Source organism: Watersipora subatra, chromosome 2 (assembly GCF_963576615.1).
Source record: "Watersipora subatra chromosome 2, tzWatSuba1.1, whole genome shotgun sequence".
Lineage (NCBI taxonomy): Eukaryota > Metazoa > Bryozoa > Gymnolaemata > Cheilostomatida > Watersiporidae > Watersipora > Watersipora subatra.
In genome coordinates, this window is record NC_088709.1 from 54,153,399 (window position 1) to 54,173,317 (window position 19,919).

The 19,919-nt window shown below is 37.5% G+C and overlaps 1 protein-coding gene across 2 annotated transcripts; it reads right to left on the minus strand.

Annotated features, from left to right (window-relative positions):
• Positions 1–93: 93 nt before the first annotated feature.
• Positions 94–19,881, minus strand: LOC137388723 (apoptosis-inducing factor 3-like). 2 transcript variants are annotated; one of them, XM_068075178.1, is made up of 15 exons: positions 19,864–19,881; positions 14,584–14,666; positions 12,885–12,978; positions 8,533–8,642; positions 7,448–7,557; positions 6,374–6,500; positions 5,758–5,870; positions 4,718–4,804; positions 4,245–4,485; positions 3,736–3,851; positions 3,492–3,627; positions 2,513–2,707; positions 1,704–1,802; positions 1,401–1,473; positions 94–1,022 (listed from the first exon to the last, which is right to left on the minus strand). In XM_068075178.1, exons 2-15 carry the CDS (start codon positions 14,642–14,644, stop codon positions 878–880), a joined length of 1,707 nt encoding a protein of 568 aa, XP_067931279.1. In that variant the 5' UTR covers positions 14,645–14,666; positions 19,864–19,881; the 3' UTR covers positions 94–877. The 2 variants fall into 2 exon arrangements, with proteins under 2 accessions (XP_067931279.1, XP_067931278.1); XM_068075177.1 differs by lacking the exon at positions 19,864–19,881 and having other exon boundaries at positions 14,584–14,728.
• Between the last annotated feature and the right edge of the window lie 38 nt (positions 19,882–19,919).

The following is a 19,919-nucleotide window of genomic DNA, read 5'->3' on the forward strand; positions in this document are numbered from 1 at the left end:
TTAGTTCTTGGAGTTGTCCCACTTTCACCAGTTAGAAAAGCCATATTATTGTACGATTACAGCAGAAAACTCCACATTCTTCACCGTTAGTCATTATTTTATGTTTGTGTTCTTTATTGCGTAATAGTAGTAATAACAGGATAAATACAGATAGACTATTAATACAGGCAAGAAATTATTGATGAACCATTGATAAGGAGTATTCTAGTATACAGAAAATAATGCCAATTAGAAACAAGTATGCCAAATGTTTTACAGCAAACAACAAATCTTCGTTGGTTTCAACTGAAGAGAATGAATACTTGGGATGAAAACATACTTGGCATTTTAGCTTTACATCAGTCTCACTACGGTGCATTCATATTAGCTGAGAGATAAAGAGAAATGTGCGAATTGTGTTAATAGTGATGACACAAATTAGGGCCAAAATGCTGTCATCCAGCTAATTGCTTAGCAATAGGTAATTAACATAACCAAAAATATAGATATTCACCAGATATTATTCACCAGATAAAATGCTTGTCATCAATTACAAGAGATAATGGATGTTTTGATAAAAAGCAAATTGAAACACAGAATACCAAGAGCTAGGCTGAATATCTATTCTCAAAACTAATCAAAATATTGAATCATCTACCACCTGCAAAACTAGTCATGTCTGGAGCAAATGGCAGCGAGGATTGAAGACCAGTCAGTCTGGGCAGCCATGAAGATAGATTCACCACCTAAACGGCACAATTAAAACAGGTATTAATGGTCTGACCACAAAGGATACATTTTTACAAGAGCATAAATGTTCAGCCTTTTCCCAGAGAGCGGGACAGTCCAGATGAAGGACCAAGGAGCTTGCTTCAGGAAGAGCAACGCATATTTGAGATTATTTAGGGATGAGAGAATGCAACTCCTCAGGGTTCTCTCTAATCTTAGCTGCAGGAATGGGAACGCAGACTCGCATCAACTCTGCTGCCACCGAAACTAATGGATCCCATCCTAAGCTAGCCACAGCTACAACCACCTCGTCTCTACAAAACAGCAAGATTTACAAACAACAGAGTCTGTAGAGAATGAAATATTTTATGATAGACTTCATTTGATTGTTCATAAAAACCTCTGTGAATCCTCGGATCAAGAAAAAAGGTAAGACTGCACTATAGGCAATAATGTATGTGTGATCTCAGAAGTCAACTGCTACAACCGATGCTGAAAATTAAGACATCAACAAAAAGGACATGCAACTGTTAGATGAAAAACGTTAGGTGACATGACTTGTTTTATAATCGACAGTAGTCGAAGTAGTTTATAGCCAAAGAACTGGAAAGAATGAGATAATAACACTGGTTTGTACCAAATTAAAGAACTACAGCTATGGATTTAAAACAGATAAAATAGTGGTTGCTTACTTGACATAGAAGGCCACGAATTTTGTGTCTTCTCCATGAAACACAACCTCAGCCTCAGTAGCCTTTCCCGTGCCTACAAGACAGACAGAGCGCAATACATATATCTGAAGGACAACAGCAACTGAAGGGACTCATAACACGACCAACCCTCCGCCACATAACTGTATGGTTTCACAGCATAGCCTCAACACAACATAGACCTATTAACAATACTGTATAGTTAATAGGTCTATGCAACACAATGCCTGAATGACAACATGACATGATTAGAGAAACGTCATCACTGCGGTATCCTAAACTCACCACAGTAGCGGAAGGATTTTCCAAAGATAACAGTCCAGAAGTACGGAACAGTCCGGAGTTCTTCATCCTTGTGGCACATGTTCATGCCAGCAGATTTGCCTACAACAAGCAACCGGTTGGATATAGTCAACACGCACGCAGCCAGAGATCTGGCAGACAATACTAATCTCAAAGAATTATCGAAACGTCTGGCGAGTGGAGTCATCTCTCGAAAAATAACTGCATTTCGTCTTTTAAAAAGTTAACTTTAAAATGCAGATAGTTTTAAAACTAAGTCTGTTACTAACAACATAGATTAGAGTTCAGTGAACACAAAACCAATGAAATCGTATGATAAGAAAATATCCCGTGAGTATATCTATGATAAGCGTATTTGTTAAAAACATACTGGTTGGTTCCATGTTATACCTAAAGTTTCACAATTTCTAAAAATCACCAGACGATGTGATATTGCAAATAGACGGTTCGTAACGTATTGCGATACTACTATGTAACAAAAACTTAAATTTTTGTAGATATTTTTGTGCATATTTAAACTTTTAAAAAAACTTTTGTGGTTGTGATAATTAGAAACACTATTACATGGATGCTCGTGAGTGGGAGGCTATGGGATAAGCTTATTATAAACTAGAAGGTCTGTGCAGTTCCAGTATCACTCACTCTGAAAATCATCAGGTAGGATATAAATCGCCATCACACAATTATATTGTTTATACGATTGGCGATATTTTCTTTAAAAGTTGTCACCAAACAATCAATCGCCATATCAAGAAGCTCCAGCCATACCTACTGTTATGATTATATTTTACCATGTGAAAGTGCCATATGATAATGGCCTACTGTATGCATCTCATCATCACGAATGAAGAGGGGAAAGGTGGTGCAGTCTCCACCAGCATAGATGTTGCCAACGCTTGTCTTGTTGTACTTGCTAACCTCTATGTGTCCAGAAGAAGACAACTTCACTCCGGAGCCCTCAAGCCATTTCGTGTTAGGTTTTACTCCTGTTGACATACATGTAGTTACAACAGATTCATAAAACTCAGGCTATGTTTGCATAAGAAGGATGAACGAAGAGGCAATGCTAATCAGTGGTGCTAATTTATCTGCTTTCATGAAGCTCTGCAAATATCCGTGATTTGGAAATGATCTATTGACAAATGTACTAAGGGAGCGATGCCACTGACTGCGACCAGGCTATGACACGCTTCAAGTAGCTCACAAAATAATGATCAATTGCCATGACAACTGTGGCTAAAATTTTATTGATAGCACTTTCAATATATAACTAGCCTGGCTCCATTTAATTTATGCTACAATTTTAGCTTAAATTTGGAAGTGAAATAGAGATGGTAATGTTTTGCTAGTAACCACGGTTTGTCAGTTACTACTCTAACAAGCGCAGGCTCAATTCTGCTGAGTCATACAGTGTGGATATTTTTAGCTTGTTATTGTGCAAGACACTTATCTTGGTTAAAAGTCTAATTGCTTAAAGATACCAAATGACAGGCCAAAACTGTCATAATCATAAATCTGGCATGGTATGTACTGATAGTAGTGACCCAGTGAATTCCATAATATGTAAATGGTATAAGTGGTCTGATAACTTAATTAAACAGCCGCGAGTTGACACAACGATTTAGAAAAAAGCCAACTGAGGATTTATAGAAAACTTTTAAATCTTCTCAGATATCAAGAGACTTTCTCCGAGTGTCCAAAGAACACTACTACTATTGCATATCATGTTAAGTGAGAGTTCAGTGTAGAGGCGAAAGGAGAGACACTCACCAATGCCAACGATGCAGAGATCAGCATCAACTGTTTCTCCAGACGTGAGCTTAACCTTTTTCAGAGTATCATCATTCCCGAGCAGTTCTTCCACTTCGCTGTTCATAATCATCTTTACTCCCTTCGCCTCAAACATCTGCAGTTAATACATAACTTAAGGAATAAAGGAAAAGGTATAAGAGAAGATGCCTACTTAGAGCGAAAGGCAGAAGAGGTTGCACGGGTCTCTCGTAACAAGACTTACATCAAGAACGATCTTGCCAACCCTTTCACCGAGAACTCTTGCGAAAGGTAGGGAACTGCGGCCGAGCACTGTCACAGATTTGGCCTTTCCGCAGAGGAAGGCAGCAACTTCCATTCCTAAAAAGGACAGAGATATCAGCTATGCACAATGCAAATCCACTAACTAGAATAGAATAAATTGTAATACAGACTCGTTGAGCACCTTTTTAACATTATGAAAATATTAGTGTAAGGAGTTGTCAGCCCTCTTAAATAGTCAAATGAGGCAGCTTCAGACAGCATCCTAAATGAAAAGGTGTTATGAAAGAGAAACTAAGAGAAAGTGTATATAAAATCCAGCTTTGTTGATGCCCTGCTATAGCAGAACATCAACAAAGCTGATGTCCTGCACTGCTGATGTCAGTGCACTGCTATGGCAGGACATCAACAAAGCTGATGTCCTGCACTGCTGATGTCAGTGCACTGCAATGGCAGGACACTTCAGCGCACCCAACTGAAACTGTAACTAACCAATAAACGCAGATCCCACGATGACCACATTCTTTTTATCGCTGTTCTTCGCAATTTGGTTGGCGTCATGAGGTGTGCGAAGATAATGGATGCTGCTGGAGAAAGTTTCAACACCTGGTACATCCAACTCAATCGGGCTGCTGCCAGTACAGATGGCTGCCTGGTCATATTCCACTTTGAAGTCGGTGTACTCGTGACCTTTGAAGGACATGTGGTTCATCTCGGTGTCCACAGCAAATGCCTGTTGTTAAAATACTCTACATTAAACCCTCATCGACCTTCATAGTAACAGAGAGCTAATGTTATCGCAGTCATATTTTGCCTGTTATAGATCTGAATCTAATTCAGTTATATTATTAGTAATGTCATAATTAGTGATGTCATAATTAGTGATGTCATAATTAGCAATGTTATAATTAGTGATGTCAAGATTTGCCTACATTCTAGCAACTGCTCTGCTGCCTTGGACCTACCTCCATTCCCGTCTTAACTGTGATGTCATAGACCTTATAAAATTCCTCATTCCTCAAAGCAAGCTCTGCAGCAGTGCTAGTCAATGACTGCAAAACAAAATCAACATCTATTCATCTGTGGTCTCTTGATGTACTGTTATATGAATAACTACTTACCGCACAATATTATAACCCCTAGTACAACCCACTGTTGTAACATCTAGTACAACCCACTGTTTTAACCTCTTGTACAACCCACTGTTTTAACCACTAGTACAACCCACTGTTTTAACCACTAGTACAACCCACTATGTAACATCTAGTACAACCCACTGTTTTAACCCCTAGTACAACCCACTGTTTAACCCCTAGTACAACCCACTGTTTTAACCCCTAGTACAGCCCACTGTTTTAACCACTAGTACAACCCACTGTTTTAACCCCTAATACAACCCACTATTGTAACATCTAGTACAACCCACTGTTGTAACATCTAGTACAACCCACGGTTGTAACATCTAGTACAACCCACTATTGTAACATCTAGTACAACCCACTGTTGTAACATCTAGTACAACCCATGGTTGTAACATCTATTACAGCCCTCTGCTATATTTTGAGTATAGCATAACGTTGAACTAGCACCACCTCCTGCTGCATAATTCAACACAATTGACAGCTACGTATATTTCACATAGAGCCGTTGACTGTATCAACTCCCAAAACAACTCAATGTATTTCCAATTAGCATGTTATACCAAGTAACATTGTACCTATTATTGCTAGAACACGTCATGCCGCTGGTTGTATTAGAAATGTATACCAACGCCAACTTTACACATGTACGCCAACTGTAATACCAACTAGTACTGCCCACTGTAATACCAACTAGTACTGCCCGCTGCAGCACCAACTAGTACCACCCACTGTTATACCAACCAATACCGCCCACTGTTATACCAACCAATACCGCCCACTGTTATACCAACTAGTACCGCCCACAGTTATATCAACTAGTACCACCCACCGTTAGCTCAATGATTTGTGTCTCGCCAACATACCTTGCTCAACTTTGTCCTGTCATATGGTGGATCATTTTCATTGGTAACAATCATAATCTTTCCTTTATAGCCTTCTTGTCTCAGGGCTTCAGCACACTCAAGAGAGGCAGGTCCTGCATGAACCCATCAATACCATGAATACAGCCAAGAATCATTGGCTAATTAATGTGATATAACATAGCTCTGATTTGTATTGTTTTAAACCAGACTCCACCATATACTTATACACAGATACATATACTACAATTAATACTGTATGATATGAATGAATGCATGAATGCTGCTAATGAGCGAGTCTGTAGGTAAATATAAATAACAGACAACTCCTAGAATTAACATAACTTTTGAAGGGCAAGATCAGCCTCTAAAGGTCAGAAGCCTGAAACTGATACCCATTTATATAGAGGTTGCCGACCAGATATAGAAATGTATAATAAATAAGAGCAAAAATAGTTTTAACGCGACTGAAGCAGCGTTACAGTAATGAGAATCAGCAATAGTGAGATGCGAGTTGCCTATTCAACTAGGAGTTAGCTCCTCCGACTATATGACTTCCATAAACAAACTGCGTGCCTATACGACTAGGAGTTACTCGGATCATAAAAGCAGTAGTTACCTCCCCCGACTATAAGATAGAGCAGAGTGCACTCCAAATCTCTGGTCAACATTTTCTTTACACGCTTGGTAGTCGCAAGAGCAGCAGTGTCCGTGTTTATCTCTACTTTTCCATCCTTGACTTGTACCTAGTAACATAAGGTAGTACATGTAGTCATTGTCATAGAACGCTAGTAACATAAGGTATTACATGTAGTCATTGTCATAGAATGCTAGTAACATAAGGTATTACATGTAGTCATTGTCATAGAACGCTAGTAACATAAGGTATTACATGTAGTCATTGTCATAGAACGCTAGTAACATAAGGTATTACATGTAGTCATTGTCATAGAACGCTAGTAACATAAGGTATTACATGTAGTCATTGTCATAGAACGCTAGTAACATAAGATATTACATGTAGTCATTGTCATAGAACGCTAGTAACATAAGGTATTACATGTAGTCATTGTCATAGAACGCTAGTAACATAAGGTATTACATGTAGTCATTGTCATAGAATGCTAGTAACATAGGTATTGCATGTAGTCATTGTCATAGAATGCTAGTAACATAAGGTAGTACATGTAGTCATTGTCATAGAACGCTAGTAATATAAGGTATTACATGTAGTCATTGTCATAGAACGCTAGTAACATAAGGTATTACATGTAGTCATTGTCAGTAACGCGACAATAGCCAACTCCTCACCACCACATGTTTATGTCTATTGTCTTCCATATGGTTACAAGTAGCACAATGCATGGTTACAAGTAGCACGATGCCTGGTTACAAGTAGCACGATGCATGGTTACAGGTAGCACGATGCATGGTTACAGGTAGCACGATGCATGGTTACAAGTAGCACGATGCATGGTTACAAGTAGCACGATGCATGGTTACATGCAATACAATGCAAGGTCATATGTAGTGTAGCGCATGATTAAATGTAGTGTAATGTTTGGTTACTTGCAGTATATTGCATGACTACATCAAGTGTGAAGCACGATTTCACATGCAGTGTGCTAGAGGGCTGTATGCTGGATATTGTACGTAGTAATAAGGAGTCACATAAATGAAAGAACCTGCTTACCTCAAAGGACTGCAAAGAGTCTAGACCTGGGAAGTCCTCAATGTCTCCAGTCGTCAAATCAAAGCAGGCTCCATGCCATGGACACCTGACTCGACCCTTACACAAGGCACCTATAACAGCGCTCCAATCATTAGGATAGAGTCGGCTAAAGCTAGCTTGCACTTTCAATAAAACCTCACATTTAGTTATTTTTTGTTATGTATACTTAAATGGGTCTAAATATGAATAGCCTGTGCTCCATAACAATTAAGGTAGTATATTTGCTGTTACAAAACAGCGACCGCCCTGTGACTTGCTGCAGGTACATCTTATGGACATTATCATCGTATTATACATAAGAGAGCAATGTTTACCAAGTATTTCTCTATGTTGAGTGTAATGAATGATTTGGCCAACAGCTTTAAAGGAGATAGTCAAAGGCACATTTAGTAACCAGCAGACGTTTGCATCTGTGTGTTCGCCAAGTTTGATGGCTGCCCAATAAATTACAGTTGGTCAGAGAAATGGTTGGAATATTCTTGAACTCATCTTAGATAAATAGTCATGCAAAAAAAAACAAATCAAGGCTTGTTCTGAAAAAAATAACTCTTGAGTTGCCCGATGTTCTCTCATATAGCCTGATATCCCAAAAATACATAAAAATAAACCGCTGTCAACTACCTTTGTCAAAAACACTTAGAGCAGGGCCCACTAATGGTTGCTTGTTCACGTTTTGCTAATAGGCTAGGACATTTTTAAGGCAAGAACAGATAACTCCAATAGTATGACGATACTATTATAGGAGTACTACTGCAGTACAGACATCTTCAGCTAACAGTATCAGTTATAGCTATTGGTCTTTAACTATTTAACATGACAGTTTACAGCTGGAAATCAAGTTTTGCTAAAAGTCCTGTCCCTGTTTAACAAGTTGTTACAAAGGCTATGATAACAGTTGCGAGCTTAGCCTTTGTCAAAAACAAAATTATTCTAGAAAGTCTGTGATATCGGGTTCTCCACCGCTATTGACCATCGGAGTTAGCAATAGGCCAAGACTATTGATAACTCTTACCATTGATCTGATTTCTCTCAAAATGAATTCTTACCTTTAACGAGAGGTGCACCAAAGTGTGTGCACTTGGGACTAACTGCATAGTATGCACCCTGATCCCGGGCGAGGAGGACTTTGTGACCTTCAACCTCAACCTCTTTCATCCTGAAAGAAATGTCTGAATGGTTATTTCTATGGACTGAATAACTTATTGCTTTGTGGCTTAGTCTGTTTCCAAAGCCCTCATCAATCTCACAGCTCTGACTCTATCCAGATGAAATTGGAAAGGTTGTCTTCTCACGCTTCTCATATTTTTCTTAATCCCTTGTCTTTCCGCAGACTACCGAGCAGTTTCTAATAACAGTGCATGTCATGGGCTCACGCAAAATTTATGCACCTATGCAGCATACGTGTGTATGGTGCATACAAACCTACACTATATATATGTACTGACACATGCACACACAAGCAAACAGACATAGACGCGAACACGCCAAATAACTATGCACTATATATAAATATAGATACACAGTAGAGATAAACCAACACTATATATACATGTACTGACACATATGGCACATATAAACAACCCTTCATAGAAAATAGCAGTCTTTAATAGAAATACATGTATCTGCTGCATATACATACAGAGCAGATTGCGACACAATAGGTCATCTTCCCTTGTTCACCGATAGATGAGGCCAGTAATGGATAGCTATGAGCAGCTAAAATGTTTATAAGAAACAAAAATTGAGTCACATGATTGGAGCAGACGGAATGAGAGGCATTGCTAAATGCTAGTATTTTTCTCGGTCCCGGCAGAAAATATGATCTTGGCATTTATACATAGCAATTTTATTATGGCGTAACAAACTATATATTTTGTACTATACATTTTGAATATATTAAATTTTTAGACAATTTGTAAATTTAATGGTATATTATTTTAGAAAGATTCAGTTTGTTTAGAAATCAAATTACTTGGTTCACTACATGTCCGGTTTCAGTCTAAAAGATATTCACAGCAATCTGCCAGTCAATCACAAAAAGCAGTTCCTGACAATACAATTAGTGTTTGTGTGTGTCGCAGCATCAATGCCTACTAAAGCACTCTACATGTATATCTCCTAAGTGTGCCATGGCTTCTATTCTCATTGGTCCATAAACTATAGCTTTTAGCACACCTCAAACCTAATGATCTACCACTATAGCCTTAGAACTAGTCTTTACTTTTGGTAGTCCATAGACTACAGCCTACATAGACTACATAGACTACAGCCTTTGTTTAAGCGACGCTACTTTGTTGACTAGGATACCTCTATTGTAACACCCCCTCAATATAACACCACAAGAGGAAATGGCTTGAAAAATGCTGCATCATGGCAATAGAGGTTTTACGGTAGTCTAGACATAACAAGGTTGCCTAATGATATCTCAAGACATGAAAGTGAGAAGATGCATTACGTAAATTGAGTTTGAAAGATGCAGCAGTTCCAAGCATCGACATTGTTTTAGAATTGTCTAAGATCCCTCTGAGTAATGAGTGGATATCAATCAGCAAGCAATCATATCCGCTGTAACTATGTCAACAGTTACTAGGCTCTATGTAGCTACCCTAGGACACTTATATTTCGCTAGTATTTAGTTTCGTGAGTAGCATACAGAGTAAAATTTCACTGCACCTTAATTTCGCAGCTCTGATGAGTGCGAAAATATAGTGCTGTGTAAATAAATGCAGTGGAACAAACATAATTAGATTCCTCAGGTTCAGTTCACACCTCACCGATAAGAAAAAAATTCAATTTGGGACTACATTAGTTTGTAATTGTGAACCGCAGGTAGAATGGAGTGGGCGAGGTCGATAATGCAATTTGATCGCTTGCTGCCATTTGTTTCTTGGACTATCAATAAACAAAGCTACATATTTAATTTCGCGTTTTCGCTCATTCGTTATGATAGTTTAGTTTCGCACATGAAATTTTCGCGAGAGGATGACTCCACGAAAACGCGAAAGTTAGATGAGGCGAATACATAAGTGTCCTAGGGTACTCCAAGCAGGAGGTTACAGACATAGTAATCTGCAGTTGGTAAAGCCTGATTGTAGCTTTTACAGAAGAGGATCAGAAAAAGCAAAGGCATAAAAGATAAAAAGGTCTCCTTCTAATCTACCATTGATTACAGGATATATACACTGCTGAACAAATACCCAAGAGCAGAGTTCCTATATAGGCGATGTTGTCCATCAATCTGTACTAAACTGTACAAGATTATACATGAACAAGAAGCAATAGCACCTGCCCCGACCTGACAATCTTTAAATTCTTTTATGTATATGAGAGCATAATAAAGCTAGCTCAAACACCCTCCTGTCATATGACTTTACAAAGGCTATACACAAGAATGAGTAATTAGGTCACTAGAGTCCCTTGGCGCTGGTATGATACAAATTGTACCATCGGACACGAGAAACTGTGTATATATATATATATATATATATATATATATATATATATATATATATATATATATACACATACGTACGGATGTACTAGTGGATATTATAGCACGCGGTTAGATCAAACATTCATGTTCCATTCATTTATTTTGTGAAACTTTTACTAATATGACTCCCGAGCAATGCCAGTTGCATAACTTTTTGCCTTTTATCTCTAATTCAACTTCCTATTTCATGTAGCCGACCAGCATTTTATGCATGACTAGCTCTACCATGGCAGAATACCAAAGAGGAGCAACCAGCAAGTGATTGCATACTTGTATATGTTTCTAGTATCCAAGTTTTTTTTCAATCCGTCGCCTTTCCGCAAACTACCGAGCAGTTTCTGTTAATAGCACATTTCAGGGACTCACACGGTGTGTATGAACCTATACAATATACATGTGTACGGCGCATACAAACCTACACTATATATATGCACTGATACATGCATGCACAAGCAAACAGACATACATGCGCGTGCACATCAAATAACTATACACTGGATTATATAAATATAGATACACCTAGGATATAAGCAAACTTTATGTATACATGTAACACTAAATTATGCATATACAGTCAAACATGGATAACTCACCCACGGATAGCTCGAACACATGGTTAATTCGAACGGTTTCTTTGGTCCGTTCCCGCGTAATGATAAATTGCTATAAATAACTCGAAATCAACACTGTTAACTCGAACTGTTTTTTGCCCAACGGCTACCGAAACGGTTGTTATCGCTTTAGAAAATCACTTTATTCCAAGCCATAGAGGTAAACCTCAACTTTTCGTAACTCATAAGCGTCATTATTACTACCATCGGCAAAATATTTTTGTCAACGACTTTTCTAAAGGTTTGGTGAAATTTGATTTATACCAAACATCCGCAAGGTAAAGTGAGGTAATCTTTGCATAAACTTCAAGAAAAATCGGCAAAATTGATCGTGGGTAAAACGCTCAAAAGAAAAAGATGTCTTTTTTTTTTAGCATTTCAACAACGATCAAGTTTTGCCAATGTCAATCTAAAAAACGTCTTGGCAATAACATCACCTCAAACAACAAACCAATATCAAGTGATAGAAAAATCTCTATACTTTTTGATAAAAACGTTTTAAACTTTACATTAGAAGCATTTAATTTGAAACAAGCCATTTGTGCTTTTGATTTATATTATAGTTTGTATATATGTACATGTATCTACTAATAAATAAGTAAATACATGGACTTGTGACAGCGCTCTGATAACTTGAACGCTCTGATAATTCGAACACGTTTGCTCGGTCCCGTGAAGTTCGAGTTATCCATGTTTGACTGTATGTTTTATTTCCTCAATGCAGATACATCTTTGGCCACCAGTTCTTCAATCATATGAGGAACCAGACCTAACAGAGTAAATAGATACGCACAAACACACACACTCTGGTTTCTCTAATTTTACATACAGCAACTGATCCATAGCAAATTTTTCGACCAATATCGACCACAACAACTGACAAATGGCTCACATATCCTAAAATGTCGCTATTCCCTGTCAATAATAGGTGACAGCATTGAGAGCTGTTCAACTTTTGTAAGAAGCCGCATACAAACATTTCCCAGAATGCATTGTGTGTGTAAGGATTGGTAAGTATAGGCCTACTGCATGAGATTGCTGTGTCTATCTAACATTGCCTACCAGCTTTTGTTTTCTGACGAGAACAACAATTTTCTACATGACCTTGACCCTTTTAAAGAACTTAGCCAAGCGAATACTAGCGATGCAAATTTTGTAAACATGAGCAGCCAAGCCTCGGCTACCAATGTTTCAGTAAGAAAGACCGTCAGTGAGTCTCGCAGTTGATACGAAACCAGGCTTTAGATTAGGATCATCTAAATGCAAGCAAGGAGGAAAAGATCTGATAACATACTGTCCATCAACGAGCTCATCATAGTCACAGAGGACCTGCTGCACAGGCTTGGGTGGCTTTTCCTCTCCCTTAGAGGGCTTCTTGCTTGATGCACCTTACAACAGACAGACACATGTGCTGGCAATAAGTACAAGTAACAATACTTGTACTTATTGTGCAAGTACACGAACACAGGTAAACAATCCATAGAATTTACAATAAAGCTGTCGTGTGAGCAGAGAGAGTGTCTCAGCATCTATGAGTAATCAGCTGGCATACTCAGTGGACAATTGGGAGCATCCGAAGCCTCTAGCCGTACATTATGCAGACTCATAACTATACAGGGTGCGGGAGCATTATAGTCATGTGATGGATGATCACTACTAGTGATTCCACAGCAACGAGCATTCCTAATAAACATGCATTATATTGTCTGCAGAGGCGAGCAGGAGCCTCCTGCTCTCCGGTGCAGGCACTATGACGATGCACTATTCCTTAAAACAACTCTAGTTCACGTCCCTTAGAAAGACAGAATTTACTACTTGTGATTGGCTAAAACAGACATGTATGTGAGCAAGGCTGTGTGTGCGCCCAGACAGGTTACATTGCGCTCCTTGGATACACCAAATGCTCCTAGTAGCTACTGTTATGGCTACCAGGATGAACAGGTTTTTAAAGATGAGCTCACACAACATTTTAGTAGATGTTATCACAAAGTATCAGTATTTTTCTATCATTTGCAACGGGTTTTAATGTTGGAGGTGATCGGACTGCCAGGACCTTTTAAGATTGCAATAAGCAAAACTTGATCACAGATAAAACGATCAGAAGAACAATACACGCCGAAATTATGTCACTAGTTCCTATCGTCGCTATAGTTGATATCGGCTATTGCATTCAAGTCGCAGTGTTACGAGTCTTTATTCCGTTGGTCTTTTCGAAACTATAAAGGTCATAATTGTGTTCAAATCTTTTCAATGTTAATCTAAAAACATCCTGATCATCTAAAACAATGAAAACACTTCCAAATAATAGAAAAATATCGATACTTTCTGATAAAATCCACCAAAATTTTGTCCAAGTTATCTTTAAATGAATCTTGCAACTTAACAAACAGGTTTGTGCAGCAGACGGCTTGACACAAAAACTCACTCTCCTAACAATACACCTACGCAGCGCAGCGTTAACAAGTACATCAGCTAATGAAAATTGACCTCAATGAAGAGAAGACCATTGCATCTAAGCTGTGTTTGGCAAACATCTTATCAGTTTCAAAACACTATCATTCACTTGACCAAATATCTAGCACGAAGTCGAAACGGCCACTAATGATAGGGTTTAGGCAAGTATTTATGGCTACATTTTCGTTAATCTGTTTTTCTTGACTTGAGAATTTCCTAATAATACTGAATTTGCTGTTATTAATGAGCAAACTTTAGTTGAAGACAATTGGAACTGGAAAAACGTGGATTTAACAAACAAGTTTCAACTCTGGTGACCAATAACAAACGAATAGGTTTCTAACCTGTTGACAAAGAAACATGTTTACATTGGAGACAACCAGTCGCAATTGCATCACACACCTGTTGACACTCCCCTGGTCACAACCTTTGTGAGCGCCTTTTGCTATGGCTAATTTACAACAAACAATGGTTTGAACATGAATATATCTACAAAAACACTCGCTAAGGACCGAAATGCACCAAAAATCTATACATACCTGTACCTGCAGTGGCAGCACCACCGCTGACGTCAGCGGACCCACTCTGGCTGTTTCCCATCTTTCCAGCTCTATCTGTTCTCCTATAAGAAAGAAATTACCTGATAGAAGGTAGAGTGTAGCGTACTGTTCTGTCAGCCGTAAGCCAGCTATCTAGAGCAAATCTGGTATAATAACACTGCATGAGCACTCAAGCGTATAGCTTGCATAATCGGTCTCGTGACAGGCATATGCTTTCAGTAATCTTATGGCTACCTCGTAAACAACCTTAAATCATTGGAGTTGTGCCTTCAATGTAGATAACCAGGAAAGCTCTTACATGACAAACGGTGTAACATCCCAACTTAATTATAAAAAAACAATTAACTCAAATCAGACATTTGTTTAAGAAACACCAACTCATTTATAACTTACATTGATGCCATACTGAGACATACGATGACCTGTATGATGCAAGAGAAAATCAATGATAGACAAAGAGAGATGGAGAGTTTGTGTACTCTTAGTTTGATACTGTCTAACTAGGTAGTATGAGAATGGATAGAACTCATCATACGTATTCCAATAATCGTGTCTACATTTTCACTGGCCTTATTTGAAACCTCATTTAAGTTGGGGCCACATTCTATAGTTAGGGTCAGCAAAAGTAATCATGCTAAGCTTCTCCATAGGTTCTACATGCTGACAGAAAACATGTTTGGATAAACCAGCCAGATGTAATAGATGAGGCAAAACAAAAAACAAAATTCACGTGTAATCGATTAGCAATCACAGATTTAAAAGAATTGGAGGTAGAGAATAGGCTGAGTTGCCATGTGCAAGGAGCAGCAATAACAGCGAATTAACGAGATGCAAACACAAAAGGTCATCATATGATCTTGTACAGTTTGGCACCATACCTGGGCAGCATGCTGTGTCTAAACTACCACTTCTACTACCTCCAATAACACCTAGAGCAGCTAACACCTAACACCAATACAAACGCCCCTGTTATACTATCACCCTTCTACGTTTGCCATTTTCCGTTAGAAGTCGCCACCACAAATGGTCAACCTTCTAGTATAAGATTTACTGCGATCATTTGCTCATTAGATGCAGGAGAGAATGTGGTTGGATGCCTTTCTTAACACCACCAATGCGCCTTGTGTGACTCAAGTCACTGATCTCCTGATAATAAACCACCGGCGCCCTAACAGCTGAACGACGGTTGCTCCCTTCTTGTTATATTATAGGTAACTAATATCATTTTTTACCAATTCAATTATTATTTACAATTCAATTACCTCAAGCAATTGTCAAATAATGAAAAAGAAACATCTTCAGTAAAATTAAAACTTTTAACAAGAAAATTTAAAAAAGCAAGCTGGGAGTTTTACTTCATCAGTTTAACAAAATAGACTTTGTAAGTCCAATAGCAGGCTGTTAACATATGAGTTTCTCTTAGTAAGCCCAATAGCAGGTGGTCCAGCTGAAAGTTTCACTTTGGAAGTCCAATAGCATGCTGATAACATAAGAATTTCACAGGGTATATAAGCTCAATAGCAGGCAGTCAAACTGAAAGTTTCACTTTGTAAGTTCAATTGCAGACAGTCAAGCTGAAAGTTTCACTTTGTAATGTAAATAGCAGATGGTCAAGGTAAAATGTTCATCTTACTAGTTAAGAAACAAGCTATCTTGCTGAAGAGATTCTTGGTAGATGGATCTAACAGAAGCGAATTAAGTTGACAGTTATAACTTTATCAATCCAATAAATAGCACTCAAGTTGAGAGGTTTCTGTCCATCTGTGAGTAGCTCGTTTAAGGCCTGGCTACACACCAAGAAATGCATCACTGGCTAGTAGAGTTGTTATTTGCTGTGACTACCCACACCAACATCACTAAATGATGCATCATGTTGACAAATAGATTGACCAATGAGAATTGGCAGAAGTTATGCGAAGACCATGACGCCCTTGCTGATGTTTCCAGGACTGTTATTGCAGTATCATCAGGATATTTGTGTTGTAAAATAGATTCCGAACAATTTGTCATAGTTATAGCGCTTATGCAATGCTAAATTTTTTCTCAAAATAAAAACTGCTGCAAATTAATTATAAAAACAGCACAGCGCAAAAATACCATATATTCATGACATGAAGAAAACTATTTGAAACATAATTTTAACATTCTTCCTTGGTGAAAATTTTATCTAAACTATGTCATAAACTGGGCTAATTTAAGCTATTTTACTGTTTCTTTCATATCTATATCTATATATATTTCCTCAAAGTATGTCCGTATGTGCATTCTAGGTTTGATTGTCCGGCTATAGCATAGTTAGAATAGTTGTAGCTGGACAACAATGCAGACGCAAAGTCATGGCTTACCGCCATTAGAAGCCTAGCTTATTAAGCAGCTTACTAGAATTTTCTATTGGCAATGTGACTGGCTAACAGCTTCAAAGTTACAGTTGTTTGACAAAGTTTTAAAACCTTTACAGTTGTTTTTATTTTTCTCTTAATTTATTTCAACTACGCAAAACACTTCTCTCATGATATGTAATTTGAAAGTTAGAATGGGAAATGTTGTTATATGTTAAATACAAATCAATTTTTTGTCCAAAGACTTTTTATTACCCGGGCAACGCCGGGTAGCACAGCTAGTATATATATATTTCTCAAAGTATGTCTGTCCGCGGATCTGTCATTCCGGTCATAGCCATAGCGCATGCTGATTATTTTACAAATGCGGCGCCGCATTACCATGCCCCTGTTAAGATATATTTTTCGTAAGGTTCGATAACTATATCTGGAGTCAAGGCCAATTCTTCTCACGCAGACAATTATAGCATCTCCGTGGTAAGAGCCTCTATATTTTCTCACCATTCAATCAGGCAAAGACAATCCAATAACTCATTTTTGCATTTGTACCAGTGTCGAAAGGTACCAGCATCATCGTATTCAAAGTTTTAATGGATAGCCTCTGATGGAACAGTAACCTTTTATACACCCACATTTCTATGAAAAAAATGTTATTATTAATTTTACATATTCAAAATTTTTATTTTGTTTTCCCATTTCGTATTAATTGTATCATTACCGAATCATCTTTTATTGTAATCGTAGCAAAACTGACTCAATTCAGCTATTACTTGCTAATTTTTTCACATTTATATCTAAACTTTTTTATAGTCACTATATTCTTTTTAAATTAAATTTGACCTGCACAAAATGTTTTCCTCATGATATGAATTTTAGAAGTTGCTTGCAAAGTTTCAAAACCTTTACAGTTGTTTTTATTTTCTCTCTTAATTTATTTCAATTACACAAAACACACACTTCATATGTAGTTTGAAAGTTAGAATGGCAAATGTTGTTATATGTTAAATACAAATCAATTTTTTGAACAAAGACTTTTTTATTACCCAAGTAATGGCGGGTAGCACCGCTAGTAATTGTTGAAAATGAGAATACCTTTGCAGATGAGCTTAAATACCAAAAGTAAATTATATAATTAGTCAGTAATGTTCAGGAAAAATAACAAAAATTTAAAGTTTCTAGCTATATTCATATTGAAAGGCCAATGTTAAATTGTGATTATAACTTCTAAAAAGTTGGTAAAAATAATCGTAAATAAAACTGAATCTGGTTTCAACTTCAGTGCAACTATTCTATGAATAATATAAACGTCTGCACAAATCTTGGAGGTAGTGCTATTGATATATGATACGGCACATTCATGACATTTATACAGGAAAATTAACTGACATGAAATATTGTTGCATTGAAACGGCATAATACAATTACTAATAATAATTGCATTGAAAGTACATGTAGCAAAAAAATACGCTTGTCTTGTTAAAATGAGGTAGGCAGTTTAAGGTCAATGACATGCATAAGACATGACATTGACATGTATTAATGACATACATAATGACACGTAAAATAATTAGTTTCCGCTACTATGCTTGTTGCTGTGGTAGACATGTTGATGTTCATTACTTGATAGTTGAAAACATATATTAAACCACTACTAGCATCAACCTATATAATCTCACCAAAGAAAAACTATAGAGTGAAATTATTAGAGAGCCAAGACTGAGATTCACAGGGCATATGTCCTACTACGACTGCTAAAAGAAATCCCTATCAGGGAAGCAATATGGAAATATAAACGCCTGATAAAAAAGATTAGGTGCGCCCCTACATTCGTCTATAATAAGACCATCAAAAATGACCTAAAATCTATAGGAATGAAATTTGAACAGGTAGCAGAAGCTAGCAATGATAAAAAGGAATAGCGTAATAGGATAGGGAAGGCTTCTGAGCTGGAGAGACAGCAGAAGTGTACAAATCATGACGATGTAGATGATGAGGTGACTAATAGCATAGTTTGCGAACACATGAGTCTAAAACTAAAATAGTTTTTCGAATACAGTATCCTATGCAAGCAATTTATGTTTTAATCTTTCAACGAGTTTAACATCGCACAATTTAAACTTTTTTATAAGCATCAAAGGTACATCTGTCAATATATTTTTTGTTCTACGGATCTTGGAATAAAAAACTGACCAAAAATATGCAAAGTTTGTAACGCGCAATAGCTTAGAAACTAAAAATATTTTTAAAATATATGACATTACAAGTATTAAAAGTAGATTACAGTTTAAAAGATTTAATAATTACACCAGTGTATTAAGCACCAGTGTATTTCCCAAAACCTGCACCTGTCTGTAAACTGAAATCTTTAGAAGTTCACAACAACTTGTTCTATTGTAATTAGGGTCTTCATAAATACTGGCAATAATTTCAAGAATTTCCCCTCCATTGGTCCTAGCATAAACAATTGTAACAATTTTGGGTGTAGCTCTGCTAACTTCCACAAAAATTGTGCTAGGGTCCATGCCCATCTGCTGGGTCCATCCCCATCTTCCTTCCCTGCCCATTTTAGCAAGATGTTATCCGTAAAATGCATATAGAACGCTGCCTTCCTAGCGTCAGATTTTCACCTGACACCAGAAAGGCAACTTTTTTTTATCAATTTCACGATGTTGGAGTTGGTTCAAAAAATCGGTACAGAACCACTTTAAATGTAACACGTACTGTAGCGAACATATTCAAGATAAAAAATCGCTACATCAATAGATACGCCTTGTCGAAATAATTAGGTTAAAATCAACTACCTAACTAGTATAATAAACCATATTTCACATAAAAAAAATGTAATGAAAAAACGCACACGTCCGAGTCGATTAATTGTTAACAGTGCACCAAGCAATGAAGAGTGTAAACACAAACGAACCATTAGCTGGTGCCGATAAATAGTGCGGGACGTACGCCTAGGAAATTTGGCAATCG

Bases quoted from the DNA above. Each gene is read 5' to 3' on its own strand.
- LOC137388723 (XM_068075178.1), bottom strand. From the start codon at position 14,644: ATGGGAAACAGCCAGAGTGGGTCCGCTGACGTCAGCGGTGGTGCTGCC. The intron at 4,805-5,757 runs GTATGTTGGCGA...TTTGTTTTGCAG, and splicing joins ACAGGACAAAGTTGAGCAAG to TCATTGACTAGCACTGCTGC. The intron at 2,708-3,491 runs GTGAGTGTCTCT...GTATGTCAACAG, and splicing joins TCTCTGCATCGTTGGCATTG to GAGTAAAACCTAACACGAAA.